A 15,930-nucleotide genomic window follows, 5' to 3' on the forward strand; every position below is an offset into this window, starting at 1 on the left:
TCTTTCATATCTGGTTCTGGTTTCTAGCATAGGTAGTTGGGCTTGTTGGCAGAGTTCTGTTGAAGAATGGTTCCGGCGGTATTTATTAAAGATAAACCTTACAGCGAGTCGCTGAATCCTATCAAGCTTGTGACGATTAGTTGCTGTGTGAGGATCCCATATTACTTTAGCATATTCGATTATCGGTCTGACTAGGGTTTTGTAAGCGAGGCACTTTACATCCGGAGTAGCACTGTGCATAGTGCGTCGCAGGTACCATAGTGTTTTAAAAGCTTTGGAAATGACAATTTCAATGTGGGCATTCCATCGTAGATCTGATGTAAATGTTATGCCTAGGTATTTATACTGATCGACTCTTTCAAGCATGTAACCGTTGATATGATAATTGTAATCAAGAACATTTTTCTTTCTAGTTACTGACATGAACACAGACTTTTTAAAGTTTAACTCCATCTGCCAGTCGTTACACCATTTCACTATTCTTTGCAGGTTTATATTTAATTTAATCTGATCATCAACTGTATTTACGGTACTGTACATCACACAGTCGTCTGCAAAAAGTCTTAAGGGAACATCAATGTTACTTTGTAAATCATTAATAAAGATCAAAAATAGGAGTGGGCCTAAGACGCTACCTTGCGGTACACCAGAAGCAACGGGAAGTATGTTCGACTGACAACCTCTAAGAGTTACACACTGTTCACGGGAGGATATATACGCAGAAAACCATTGTGTGAGTGTTTGATTTTTAAAGACCGCATTAATCTTATATAACAATTTTTGGTGCGAAACTTTGTCGAATGCTTTTGCGAAGTCAAGGTAGATAATGTCTGTTTGACCACTTGAATTTATTGTTTCTGCGAGGTCATGAACTATTTCTATCAGTTGGGTAATCGTGGACAGCCCCTTTCGGAAGCCATGCTGACGATAATACAGGATATCATGCTGGTCGAGATAGCCGAGCAGGTGTTTGGATATGATGTGTTCAAGTAACTTCGAAACTGTACTAGTGAGCGAGATCGGGCGATAATTACTAACAGAATTATTTCCGCTTTTATGAACCGGTATAACTTTTGCTCGCTTCCAATCAGTTGGAAAGCATCCGCTAGTAAAAGAAGACTGAAAAATTTTGGACAAGTATTTAGATATCCATTCAGCGTACCTATATAAAAACTCATTAGGGATACGATCTGGACCTTGGCTTTTCTTAATGTCAATATGTAATAGCAGATTTAGAACACCTTGCTCGTTAATCTGTAAATCAGTAATAGGAGGTCTTTCAGTGTCAACATTAAAAGGAGGCAGTATACCATTATCACGTATGTAAACAGATGAAAAATATAGATTAAAATCTTCGGCACGCTTATGGGCATTATCCTCGGTCTGAGCAGGATGCAGAACTTTAGGCGGATTTATATAGCGCCAGAATTTGCCAGGTGACTCGCGAAGAAATTTTGTGAGCGTCACATTATAGAATCTGTCTTTTGATTCCTTAAGAAGTCTCTTTAAATCCTGACTCATGCGGCGAATACATAGCTTATTTTCGGGGTTTGGGTTGGGTGAGTAAGCCTTACGTTTGCGTTTAAGTCTTCGTTTGAGATGAAGTATATCTCTGGTTATCCAGGGATTCTTTTTATTCGTGCGCTTAGTTTTCTTAGGAATAAAGTGATTAAGGCACCGTTCTGCTAATTCCGAAAAGAATTCCCATAGTTGGTCCGTGCTAGCACCTAAATCATACAGCTGCATAAAATCTGAATATGAATAATCAAGACAGTCTATCACAGCAGCGTCATCAGCGTCATGAAAATTAAAGAAACTTTTTTTGGACGAAGTACTTATGACATCTGGTGATGCCTTTAATGACAACAAAACCATCCTGTGATCTGACAAGCCCTCCAGTGTTTCACATTCGCAGACAGAACTTTGCATTCGTTCGGAAACAAAAATTAAATCAAGTATGGATGATGTTGTAGGACATATCCTTGTGTAATCAGACACAACTTGAACTAAATTATGACAAAAAGCCAGTTCAAGTAACTGCTCACAACTAGGCACTTCTCGTGTTCCAGGTAATTGCGAACACCAGTCAATGCCGGGTAGGTTGAAATCTCCAAGTAACAATGTCCTACCATTCTGAGGCAGGTAAGCGTCCATAAATGTTCGTAGATTTACCAGGACATCCAACGGAGCATTTGGAGCCCTGTAAACACCCCCAATGAAGACTGTTTGTGTATCTAATTTTATCTTGACCCATAGTGCTTCTACGCCATTCACATCTGGAAGTACAGAAAATGCTATGTTGTCTTTGATAATTAACGCAACTCCCCCCCCTCTGTCTTCTCGATCCCTTCTTACTATTTTATAGTTAGGAGGGGTGACTTCAGTGTCGAGTACATCCTTGTGCAGCCAAGTTTCGGTGACTACTATTAGGTGAGGTTCATGTTCTATGATTAGGCTTTCTAATTCGACAAGTTTATTTAATATGCTTCTGGCATTCACATTTATCACTTTGAACTGTTTTAACCCTTTATTCCTGCGTCAATTGCTACTCTGAGAAGGGGTATGGCATTTGTACCTTTGTTTCGTAGTTTCGTCCCAGGCGTAAAGAATTTTGTTCACCTTCATCTTATCGAATACCATCTTTACCTTGGCGCCGTTTCTCCTTTCGTCAACAGTGGTATTCCAGAGTTTTTTCCGAATATCATGCACTCTTTTACTGTAGTCCTCTGAAATGCTTATTTTCCCTCCTTTAAGCTTGTAGCAATTATTCATAATCTTAGTTTTTTCCCTAAAATCACCAATCCTAAGGATAACTGGACGATGATTACCCGGATTTACCTTACCAAGACGGTGTATTCTCTCAATGGTACTTAGCTTCTCTCCGAGTTTTGCCTCAAAAACGTCGTCGTTTACCTTTCTCAGCAATGTTTCTTCGTTTTCATTCTCATCTTCCAATATACCTCTTACAATCAGGTTGCTACGCCGGGATTGATTTTCCAAGCCATCGACTTGTTTAGCTAGTGCAGCGATTTCCGCCTGACAATGACTCATAGTAGCCTCAATATTTGATAGCCTTATTTGGGATTTCTCTAGGACTACGAGTTTTGCTTCGATGGAATCGAGTCTTGTTTGCATTTTCACTATGCCTGCCTCAGACGAAGTTTGTTTTTCTTGAATTTGCGTAACTTTGGCCAAAATATCTTTTTGGGTTTGTAGAATTTCATTTAGGGTGGCTACAGAAATAGGCCCCGGGTTTTCCTCTACATCCCCTGAAAGTTTAAGAAGTATGCAGGCCATTGAAAAACAGTCGCAGACACAATCAAGCAGCACTTGTGGACACGGCAGCACAACTAGACAAAGGTAATCACCACGAAAACCGTATCTTTTTGCACTAACCTGCACATACAAAGGCACTTCAGGTGACATCATCACGGCAGGGCTGCCGTGTCCACTGATGATCGTAGGTCTCGGTAGCAGATTTATAGCTGGCAGGCTCCGTGACGTATCACGATGGTGTGACGTCACTGTGCTCATCGATGGTGCGCAGAGGCCGTTTTCCACGAGGCGATGATCAGTCATATTTGGTGCACGGCGATGGGCGTCTTGAGTTAGCGGTAAGAGGGAAAATAGAGGAATTCCAGATCAAGCTACAGAACAGGTATTCGGCTTTAACTCAGGAAGAGGACCTTAGTGTTGAAGTAATGAACGACAATCTTGTGGGCATCATTAAGGAGTGTGCAATAGAAGTCGGTGGTAACTCCGTTAGACAGGATACCAGCAAACTATCGCAGGAGACGAAAGATCTGATCAAGAAACGCCAATGTATGAAAGCATCTAACCCTACAGCTAGAATAGAACTTGCAGAACTTTCGAAGTTAATCAACAAGCGTAAGACAGCTGACATAAGGAAGTATAATATGGATAGAATTGAACATGCGCTCAGGAACGGAGGAAGCCTAAAAACAGTGAAGAAGAAACTAGGAATTGGCAAGAATCAGATGTATGCGTTAAGAGACAAAGCCGGCAATATCATTACTAATATGGATGAGATAGTTCAAGTGGCTGAGGAGTTCTATAGAGATTTATACAGTACCAGTGGCATCCACGACGATAATGGAAGAGAAAATAGTCTAGAGGAATTCGAAATCCCAAAGGTAACGCCGGAAGAAGTAAAGAAAGCCTTAGGAGATATGCAAAGCGGGAAGGCAGCTGGGGAGGATCAGGTAACAGCAGATTTGTTGAAGGATGGTGGACAGATTGTTCTAGAGAAACTGGCCACCCTGTATACGCAATGCCTCATGACCTCGAGCGTACCGCAATCTTGGAAGAACGCTAACATAATCCTAATCCACAAGAAAGGGGACGCCAAAGACTTGAAAAATTATAGACCGATCAGCTTACTGTCCGTTGCCTACAAAGTATTTACTAAGGTAATTGCAAATAGAATCAGGAACACCTTAGACTTCTGTCAACCAAAGGACCAGGCAGGATTCCGTAAAGGCTACTCAACAATAGACCATATTCACACTATCAATCAAGTGATAGAGAAATGTGCAGAATATAACCAACCCTTATATATAGCTTTCATTGATTACGAGAAAGCGTTTGATTCAGTCGAAACCTCAGCAGTCATGGAGGCATTACGGAATCAGGGTGTAGATGAGCCATATGTAAAAATACTGGAAGATATCTATAGCGGCTCCACAGCCACCATAGTCCTCCATAAAGCAAGCAACAAAATCCCAATACAGAAAGGCGTCAGGCAGGGAGATACGATATCTCCAATGCTATTCACAGCGTGTTTACAGGAGGTATTCAGAGACCTGGATTGGGAAGAATTGGGGATAAAAGTTAATGGAGAATACCTTAGTAACTTGCGATTCGCTGATGATATTGCCTTGCTTAGTAACTCAGGGGACCAATTGCAATGCATGCTCACTGACCTGGAGAGGCAAAGCAGAAGAGTGGGTCTAAAAATTAATCTGCAGAAAACTAAAGTAATGCTTAACAGTCTCGGGAGAGAACAGCAATTTACAATAGGCAGCGAGGCACTGGAAGTTGTAAGGGAATACATCTACTTAGGGCAGGTAGTGACGGCGGATCCGGATCATGAGACGGAAATAATCAGAAGAATAAGAATGGGCTGGGGTGCGTTTGGCAGGCATTCCCAAATCATGAACAGCAGGTTGCCATTATCCCTCAAGAGAAAAGTATATAATAGCTGTGTCTTACCAGTACTCACCTACGGGGCAGAAACCTGGAGGCTTACTAAAAGGGTTCTACTCAAATTGAGGACGACACAACGAGCTATGGAAAGAAGAATGATAGGTGTAACGTTAAGGGATAAGAAAAGAGTAGATTGGGTGAGGGAACAAACGCGAGTTAATGACATCTTAGTTGAAATCAAGAAAAAGAAATGGGCATGGGCAGGACATGTAATGAGGAGGGAAGATAACCGATGGTCATTAAGGGTTACGGACTGGATCCCAAGGGAAGGGAAGCGTAGCAGGGGGCGGCAGAAAGTTAGGTGGGCGGATGAGATTAAGAAGTTTGCAGGGACGGCATGGGCACAATTAGTACATGACCGGGGTTGTTGGAGAAGCATGGGAGAGGCCTTTGCCCTGCAGTGGGCGTAACCAGGCTGATGATGATGATGATGATGATGATGATGATGGGCGTCGGCGATGAATCCAGGAAGCTGCCACAGCATTTCGTCGATCGGAGCCGGGGAATCGGAGCGCTGGCGTCCAATGTCCCCCATAACCGGCGATGTGGCGGAGGCTAGGATGAGGATCGACGCGCAAACCTGCACATACAAAGGCACTTCAGGTGACATCATCACGGCAGGGCTGCCGTGTCCACTGATGATCGTAGGTCTCGGTAGCAGATTTATAGCTGGCAGGCTCCGTGACGTATCACGATGGTGTGACGTCGCTGTGCTCATCGATGGTGCGCAGAGGCCGTTTTCCACGAGGCGATGATCAGTCATATTTGGTGCACGGCGATGGGCGTCGGCGATGAATCCAGGAAGCTGCCACAGCATTTCGTCGATCGGAGCCGGGGAATCGGAGCGCTGGCGTCCAATGTCCCCCATAACCGGCGATGTGGCGGAGGCTAGGATGAGGATCGACGCGCAAACCTGCACATACAAAGGCACTTCAGGTGACATCATCACGGCAGGGCTGCCGTGTCCACTGACGGTGAAAAGCTGAGGCAACAGATGACATCACATACACTGTCAAACCAAACAGTATTCAAAAACTGCAAATGTTGCAGGTCCAAGTAGTTAATTGTGCTATTGCAGAAAAACTTTGAGCGCTTTCTTGATATTGCTTCCTTGTGTGCATTTAGTGATGGGCAGTTAAAGGCAAATTAGCAGTCTTTCAAATGTTTGAGATCAGTGAAATGCGATTTGTTTTGTTTTCTTTTGTTTGCATTAAAGTTAACGATGTTGTTGAACAAGTTATTGCCTGTCCAAAGTACTAAAAAAATCGCACGAGGTCCTTAAAGTTACTGTGTCGGGGCCTCAAAAGTTCTTGAAAACCATTGATTTTTTCTTCAATATTGCTACAAACCCAGAACAACAACTGTCATGGAGTAAAAACCTTGACTGAACAGGGGCTTATACGAAGAGCACAGGAAGACTACAAATACAGTAGTAGGCATGGAGGGCCCTGAAAAAAATGTGCCACATCTGCTCGTCTGCCTTATGTTTCTGCATTGACTGTCACATCTTTAATAGAAGTGCACTTACTGTTCTACTCCAATAAACGCAACATTACCAACTCCAGTGTGGGGCAGTCCTTCAGCCAGTGCAGAACTCTTTCTGTACATCCCTGTCAGCTCTGTCATTTTTCCAGCATTGTAGTACAAGATTTGTTAAACTGGTTTCGCAGAATATGAGCAGTATACTCTTAAATTAGCTGTTTATTTGTATGCACAAGTTCAGGTCCTCAGTTTGGTTGCATGACAAATTGCCATACCTCAACAGATACAAGAAAGAATTTTATTAGAGTTTAATAAAATCCAAACAGCAATAATCACAACAATATATAGACATACATTTCTTTTGGTACATATACAGCCCATGTCTTGGCACTGTATAAATTCAACTATACATCGCAAGTACTGTGTCCTGACCACTAATATTCACATGTGTAAAACCATGACAGCAATTCTTAAACAAATATCACAGTGATTAGTGACATACACTTTGTAACTGCTTTACATGAGCATAATGTACACAAATGGTCCCTGTGTACCTACACATGACTAGTGCCACCCGAGTACTATTACTCACAGGTGTAAAACCAACAAAGCAGTTCTTTAAATATATCACAGCGCTTAGTGACGTACATGCTGTAACTCCCTTGTAAAAACTTAATACAAACACGTGAGCACACAGAAAGCTAGCAGTGGGCCTACATGGAAATACCACAGCCTCAATACTAATTCCCAAGTGTAAAACCAACCAAGCAGTTCTTTAAAGAATATCACAATGCTTAGTGACATACATGTTGTAACTAGCTTATATAAGCTTTATACAAACATGAGAACATACACAAAGCTATCGGTGCACCTACATAGAAGTGAGGCCATCTGAACACTATTATTTGCAAGTGTAAGCTCAACAGAACAGTTCGTTATAGTGACGCACATTTTGTAACTGCCTTATACAAGCTTAGTGCAAGCACAAGAATGCGGAAAAAAATAAATTAAAAACTTGCTCTATGAATACACAAACAGATCAACACAAATGGTAAACACCGCTTGGAAGACACGTGACCGTGACAAAGCGCAGTGCTGTGCCAGTTGAAACTGCCATCCACAAAAGTATTGAGCAATGCTTAAACCACACGCAATAAAGTGCTGAAAGACTGCGTCTCTAACGTACCTATTTTAATTCAAATTTCTTGAATATAGGGCTCTCTTGCAGATAAGGCATCTGATCCAACTGACCTGATTTTATACCTGCTAAATGCATACAACGCACTCAGATATAACTGGTAATAATAATTTTAAAAGGCATTTAAAAACTTGATAGTATGATGAAGATGCATGACTAGAAAAGTTCTGTCCCCCTTGTACTTGTTCAAAAGGCGTAAGTACGACACATGTTCTTTCTTTTTCCGCAATTTTTGCATTAATGGACAACCGGGAACCTCGAACCCACAAAAAAAGAAGATACTGCTGTGTTAATAGTGTTATGAATAATTTTTTGTGAAAGCTTTTTACAGAAAAGTTGTAGTCTCGTTTCTGGAGGTTGAGCGGTATCATGCAAAATAACATGGAAAGTGGTGACATGGGAGCATGATACTATGCCATAATGTTCGTTTCAGTTGACTCTCTTGCCCTACAAGTCACGTCTCACTGTGACCAGTGATGGAACAGCAGTGTCTGTGTGATTTTCATCACACTTCTGTACTATGCCATCCTTACCAGAGTTGGCGGCACATAGATACCCAAATTTCGATAGTGTTGCTTTCTCAGGTGGTTGTTTTTGATTTGCTCAATATCAGTTGGCACTTCAGCTGCATCAAACTTCTTTTTTACCTCTTCAACAATAACATCATCAACAATCTTATGCCACCTGTGTTGTCCTTCTAGTTGCCTACAAAGACCAGTTAATCTAGCAACAACACTGACAGTCTCTACTATCTTCTAATGGGGAAGAGGTGTGTCCCACCATGTGTTCTACATTGTTGTCGCTATGTTGGCTGGCTGGGGAGGCAACAATTGTAATATGTTTGCATTTGCATATCTGAAAGTGATGCTTGTACACTGTTATCACACCTAACTTAGTCTTGCACTTGCTGCACAAGAACGCTGGCTCACAGTCGTGGTGAAAAGCTTTTCTATGTTGAGGAAATGAGTTGTATGCACTACAAAAAAAGTCACAGTGATAGCACACATGTTACTCTACCAGGCCTGGTGCGGTTCCTTCTGACACTGCTGCTGATGCTGACACACTGCTGTTTGCCTCGTACACTGTTGCAGCTGCAGTAGACATGGCCGTCTCTGTATCTATTGCTGCCGTGTCACCTGTCATGGTAACTACAGGTGGTATCGGGCTCACTTCTACAACAGAGATGTCATTTGCCCCTTGAGGGCTCTCGTCATCAGGGCCAATAATTTCGTAGGCATTGTCTCCTTCATCGAAGAACCAATAAGAACAGCCTGAATTAATAAACATAGCTCTAAAAAGTACGGACATCAAAACTTAACCACAAGCTTTGCACATCAGTGACCAGGCTTAATGAATAGTACTTGCAGGAGAAGTTACACAATTGTTTGTGTACATTACAGTTAAGCCTCATTAGAAGAGATACTCAAGAGGCACGGGAAACATGTCTCTTGAAACCACAAATTTTAAACACTGAGGAGCCAGACTAGATCACTTTATTATGCATCATGACTAAAGTATGTTTAGATATATCTGAAGGAATAATTGCTCAGGGTGGCTTAAAGGGCCCCTAAACCACCACTTCTCGACATTTTTTGAACATTTCAAGTAAACACACGCATCAAAATCAGAATGCCGTCACAACTGACGATGCCAAACGCCACAGTGCGTAGCACTGTGGGATCACCACAATATGAAGAAAACGACCCCGTGCGTTTCACTGGACCTATCCTGCACCCCCCCCCCCCCCCCAGTTTGTCCTGACATCACCAGGCTGTCTCTGATGATGTCACCAGTTTCCGGTACTGTCGATTGGTCGAACGAAAGTGTACGACTGCCGGCAAGGCCTTCAAGCAAATACACACTCCTTCTTCCTGGTCGCGTTGCTAGCGATGCCATTGTGGGCAGCCAATGGGGGCAAAGAGCAGAAACACCAACAGAAGGGTCTCCCTATGAGGCTCTTCAACTAGAGTCACCATACAGTTCCATTGTATTGGCGAGGTCATTAGCGCCACCCCTCGCAGGACGACAGGCCTGCGTGGCAGCAACAGAGCTCGTTGGTGATGGCCTGTCCCGTAACATTTGGAGGTGTACTAGGCAAGGAAAAGACAATAGTGTCCAGATGGCGTGTTCCAGATGAAAGAGTAAAATGAGCGGGGACTACCTTTCGATAATCAAACACACGTAGCTCCACTATTACTGCTCCGTTTCGAAAAATTCTCGTGGCTATGTGTTCGTTGCCTTAACATGTACAACTGCAACATTGCAACTAAATTTCAACCTCGGTGGTTTAGCGGCCCTTTAAAGAAGACATTCACAGCTTTTCAGTGACTGTAGATTGTGTTAGCTTCTTTCCTAACTTCTGGAAGTTAAACACTTCACTTTGCAAGCCTTGCTGCTCGCAGGACCTTTGAGGTGCTCTTAGACGCTCGTCAGCTTCCACTGCCGACACTTTCTGCCCTGCACAGTCCTCGTTGCCCTCCTTTTCTAGTTCATGCTTAAAGAGACATGCGCAATTGTCTTGTGTGAGGATTGCGTGATCTTTACGCCCTTCGGAGCACACAAGGTGCATGAAGTGAATGTGTCTGGGTTGTGTCCCTTCGAAGTAGTGAATACTTAAAAAGTCATTAGTAACAAAGGTGTCTCTTGTGTACAGTGTTGTTAACGTGGCAAACATCGGAAAACCAACCAAACCATTTTCAGATATCTCTTACAACCAAATGTATCTGGTAATGAGATTCTACTGTACTGAATATTTTTCATCTATGGATCATCTGCATGTACATATGGTCACAAAGACATGTTGTGTGGAATGGCGAATCAGGAAAAAGCTCGTACTCTTACTTTTTTCCCTAACACAAGCAGCTCATAGCAATATGATAAAAAGCAAGTAATGAGGCTAGCATGGAACATAATCCTTCAGCTCTAAACAGTTTTTTTGGCCCACATCATCCCCTCATATGACATAAGGAAACAACTTGATTGCAGTAATGGCTGCATGTGATCTGAGTTGATTAAAACAAACAATACGTAAGGTTGCCGTGTATGTAATTTTATCAGAGTGCTTTTTAGATGTCCTGCTGGCGATCCTGGCTGCACCATGTTTCTCATGCTTTTTCGCACGATTCCTTTCTTTTCCACTCCACTCTTTTTTCTGGTTTTCTCCTCTTTCCCTTCCCCCTTGCATAAAATAGCACACCTGAAGTATCAAATCTGTTGAATTATTGTGTGTATCAAACCTGTTAACATGCGGGCTTCTCTGTGGTCTGTGTTGTATTTTTGCGCTGTGCAAGTCAATTCAAGATGAAAGATGGAATGTCCCTGCCTTTAGTTTAATATATATATGTCTCTCTCATGTTTTGAAATATATGTACATTCAGGAGTGCCTGCATGCTCTTCTCCCCTGCTCCAGTGATGAAAAGGAGAGCCTTTTTATGTACCATAGTAAAACATTCACAGGTTTTCGCTGTGCCCATTACATCACTTATCATATGGATCTGTCACAATACAGAGTAGCAGTGGTCCATAATACTAGCCTATCCCAACATAACTCTAAATTAGCACATACCGACATGCTGTGAAACAGCTGTTGCAAAGCCGCTGGTACTGGAAATTTCCGCAGCACTGCAGTGGTACAGCCGAGTGCCACCTGTATAGTGACAAATGCATATGCATGTTAGCAACTCAGTAGTTGCTGATGGTTTATAAGCTTTACACAACACAATAAAGTAATCTAGACAACTTTGTTGGAGCAAATACACATAATTAGGACACCATTTAAACACTAACACGATTCATTGCCCCCAATCTCTCACTCACTAAGGGATAATACTACTGAAACATCGGTGGAGAGCTCAGATTAACACAGCCCATAAAGGACAAGCTTTCTTTGAGGCTATAACAGTGGTTAGTTTTCTTGATCATTTCATGTGCTAGCTTTGATTTAAATGTCATGCAGTACTATAAAATATGAAGTGCCGCATTTCTAGCAGCAGAAGGCGACGTCAGCCTCATGGTACAACTGATTTTTGCACTGTTTGTGTCAGTGAGCCGACACATACAAAGAAAACCGAATTTACACATACATATACAGTGCCAAGTGCACTCCTCCCTCTGAAAACGCAGCCACCAGTTCCAATGCTGCTGTAAAGACAGGTTATATAGAGTGCGAGACTGCATGGAACTACCACTTATGACTGTAAGTGTATGATCTGCTGATTGGAGGGGTAGTCACATGCTATTTCTACTCTCTTTTAGAAGCATTACTAAACGATGAATTAAAATCTATTCATAAGTCACGAATTTCACGCATCCACAGTTTGGTTAAATAACTTGTCAGAAAAAGACATGTTTACCTGGAATAGCAACATTTTTTCCTGCTGCAAACCTTTCCTTCGAATTGATGAAATAACTTTACAGCGTCATAATATATTGTGTTTCTCGCAACTACTTGCCGGCAGTGGCGAGTTACAGTGTTTATATCTGACTCATCGGGCGACAATACTGCCAAACACAAATGCTTCACGAACACGAGAACACGTCCCTCGCAGAGAATAGCAACCAGATATGCCTCTGTGAGACATGATCGCACCTTTGTGGTCAAAATGTACATCAGAACGACACCACCATCTCATTAAAAAAAAGCCTCAGTACAAGGCAGCAGTCAACTGCATAATGTGAAATTGCAACTGATGTCCACTTACTGGTGGGCTGTATTTGAGTCACTTCTGGCAGTTGACTGGTGAGAAATGCACGTCCTGGGTTGTCCCTACAAAACATACAGGGTTATGTGAAATGTTGAAAATACATATACACTGGCATTTCATAAGTTGCAAAACAAATGAGTAAACTAATAAACAAGTGTAATGTAAACAGAGTACACATAAGATAGGCTGTCAACTGGTAATGCATTACGCGAAAAACCTGATGCATAGGAAAGACTATAGGTATACACACGAAGCTGACACACAATTTAATTCGCTCTAGGTTTTTTCGTGCCGTATATTCAAATTATTATGTCTCGTAGTTAGAGCAAAATTAGTGTAAATTACGCACTAAATTATGTACCCTGGAAAACTTTTCTTCAATATGCACCTGTGCGCGCTTCGAATGAGTAGCGTTGTAAAATTTACGTACATGGCATTTAACATAGTTGCTGAACACGGATTTCCTTTGCCCTGTGTCGTGTACAGTGAGCTACATATATCTGCCCCCCCCCCCTTTTCGTACTAGCCATACTGCGTGCCGCTGCACCTATACGCACGTCAATAAACCTCACGACACAGAAAAAAAAAAGCGCCAATCACCCATGCCTGCATGTTGTAGTGGGCCTAACCTAACCAAGCATGGGCTGTTGCTTTTTATAGCAAACACAAGCACCGTGCTCGTTGCAAGTATGTATCATGTCACTAAGCAAATATGCAATTTCATTGTACCACTATTTTGTTATCACTTGGATATATCTGTTGAGAGGCGAGACAAAAAGCAGTCACTTCTCAGAACTAATCAGCTTTTTTAAAACACATTTCTAACTTTTCAACGACACTTGCTGCTATGTGTTTGTCTCCAGAGAGAATACTTGATTTGACTTTCCAATCAGAGACATTACATAAATATACCATGTTAAGATGACTGCCTGGAACACGTGAGAATTTTCAGCTTGGTGTAGCATACTGTATCTTGATTTTGTTGACATTTGGACAAATGGTACACCAATACACCCACATACTGGTTTTCTTGTCCAAATTGCATGCCAATGTATTTTGATTTTTTGGCATCGGCTCCTCTGCACTATGTGAAGTCGCGCTGCACTGGCTCTTTCACATACTCGTGTCCTTGCAGCTGCCTTCTTGCGTTATATAAAGCGGGTGCCTGAAAAATATCGTATGCAAAAGTCAACACAAGGGCATGGTGCAAAACAGCATCAAGACAGTCAAGGCCATGGCAATAAAAGAAAGTCTTAGCTCTTAGTCTTCCTAGTGAAATGCATGCAAAACATCCAAATGACTGCAACAGTCAACTGCTAAACTAACTTCAATTTTTAGATTGAAGCAAAAAATCAAATAACCAACAGTTCATCCTTGCTTGTCACGAATGTTAGAATACTCCTGCTAATTAATAGAATATTGGTCATTTTCAGACGTCATAGCTCTGTTATGAGTCTGGTGTATCGCAAACACCACTTGTGACATCCTAAGCACGTTCCCAGTGTGCCCCCCGCACCATCCCTGGTTGTGCTACTGCTGAAGCCGTAATTTGAGGATTATAGCTGCAAACATGATGCTCAGTAGGGATGGAAATATTGTCCTTCAGTTCATGGATATATGGATGTGCCTATAAAAAGGGCAACAAGGCTTGTTATGGCAAGCTTACCCACATTTCAATACTAAGAAGAAAGTTCACTGCGGCCTGCATCTAAGCTTACTAAAAGGCGTGAACTTATTTTCACGCATGAGGTGCGCAATGGAGTTCATTTTTGACAGACCCGACTACTGCTGCAGTTTGAAATCTAGCATTTTAGATTCTTGAAGGCATGTAAAAGTTGCAGTTAAACCGCAGTTATTAGTTTATTACACCAACCTATTGTTCTGTGTACGACAGACTGGTAACACGGAATTAAAGCAACATTTTATTTTGATATTTTATTTCTCTACTAAAAATATTCAAGCGATAAACACATTTTGATCTGCCATGCAATAGCAAAATGCACACATTACGCTTGTAACCCCCAGAGGAAGGCTGATTTAGCTGTTCATATGACATAACTCTGACACGCCAACTCACATTAGCAAATGCACAGGCATGTCCAAAACAATAAGCGTATGCAAAGCGCCCCTGCAATTGTAATTCCACACAGCAGTAGTTATATTCGATGCCGATGCATAACTAGCTGCTCGACAATTTACCGAGTTCGTAGACATAAGCATCCATCCTTTCAGTTTCGCACCGTGCACGAAAACCGCAACAGGAGACAAAACCAGACCTATAATCACACCATTTCAATACATGAGCAAAAACAGTTCAGTCTTAGGGATAAACACTGTGAGAGCGATTTAGTGCGCGACGGCGACGAGCGACGGCTTCGAGCGACGAAACGGGCCGTCGCTTGAACAGATGGCTCGGTTCTGGAAATCTAGAAAACGTCGCTCGTCGCCCGGAAGTGCTATGAGCGACTAGCCAATAGCGCGAAGCCGGAACTGGATGTGCATCGCTCAAATACTACCGATTGTCGCGCGGAACGAGCAAATGATTCAATTTTTATACGTGCAAGGATAAGAACCTACTGCAAGACCTTCGGAAATATTCTATGCTACTTTTTATAGTAAAATCAACGTAAATTACTCAAGCACGCATCACGCGTGATTGCAGCCCTCATGCCGGCAACACCGGGAGGCGTCGCTCAAAATCGTCGCTCGCACGGAGTACGACTTGTAGGCGACGAGCGAACGCGACAGCCATCTCCATCGCGTCGCTTGTAGCTGCCGCGCGCAAGATCGCTTATATGGAGTTTATACTTTTTTCAGCATAAAACATGGATTCGTCATGCGTTTTCAGTAAGTTCAAGATAACGCGCCCAACTGACCCCTTGCAGCATGCAGCTGAATGCCTGCGGCAAAGTTTCTAACTAGCACTGGTGCTGCACGTAACTTCACTGGTCGCAGATTCCCCCTGCGCGAGGCACCGTCAAGCGCGTGGTTTATTTATAAAAAAAGCATGCTGCCAGCAAAATGACGCCTTATGTTATGTGATTCCTTAGTTCAACAGCATTCCGTACAAAGTAGACTGCCAAACTGAATAAATTCAAACACACAAAACACACGCTAATCATGCTCCGCGTAGGCTCGGAATCACGGGCGGGTGAACGGACCATTTTAAGCGTCCTCTCGCCGGGCGTCTTATTGAAGATACCATAGTTCTGGCAGCGTTTGCAATTTTTAAAGCTCTTACGGACAACGGCAAAGTGATAAAATCACATGCAGTTATCGCGACGACTGGCTTTTTCGATTGACATCGAGAGACAGCGCGTA

At 42.5% G+C, this 15,930-nt stretch overlaps 1 protein-coding gene across 1 annotated transcript; it reads right to left on the minus strand.

Annotated features, from left to right (window-relative positions):
- Window positions 1-2,114: 2,114 nt before the first annotated feature.
- On the minus strand, window positions 2,115-3,561 carry LOC142567696 (uncharacterized). The gene has a single exon (XM_075677868.1). It carries the CDS (start codon window positions 3,532-3,534, stop codon window positions 2,539-2,541), a length of 996 nt encoding a protein of 331 aa, XP_075533983.1. The 5' UTR covers window positions 3,535-3,561; the 3' UTR covers window positions 2,115-2,538.
- Between the last annotated feature and the right edge of the window lie 12,369 nt (window positions 3,562-15,930).

Source organism: Dermacentor variabilis, unplaced genomic scaffold (genome assembly GCF_050947875.1).
Source record: "Dermacentor variabilis isolate Ectoservices unplaced genomic scaffold, ASM5094787v1 scaffold_14, whole genome shotgun sequence".
Taxonomy (NCBI): domain Eukaryota; kingdom Metazoa; phylum Arthropoda; class Arachnida; order Ixodida; family Ixodidae; genus Dermacentor; species Dermacentor variabilis.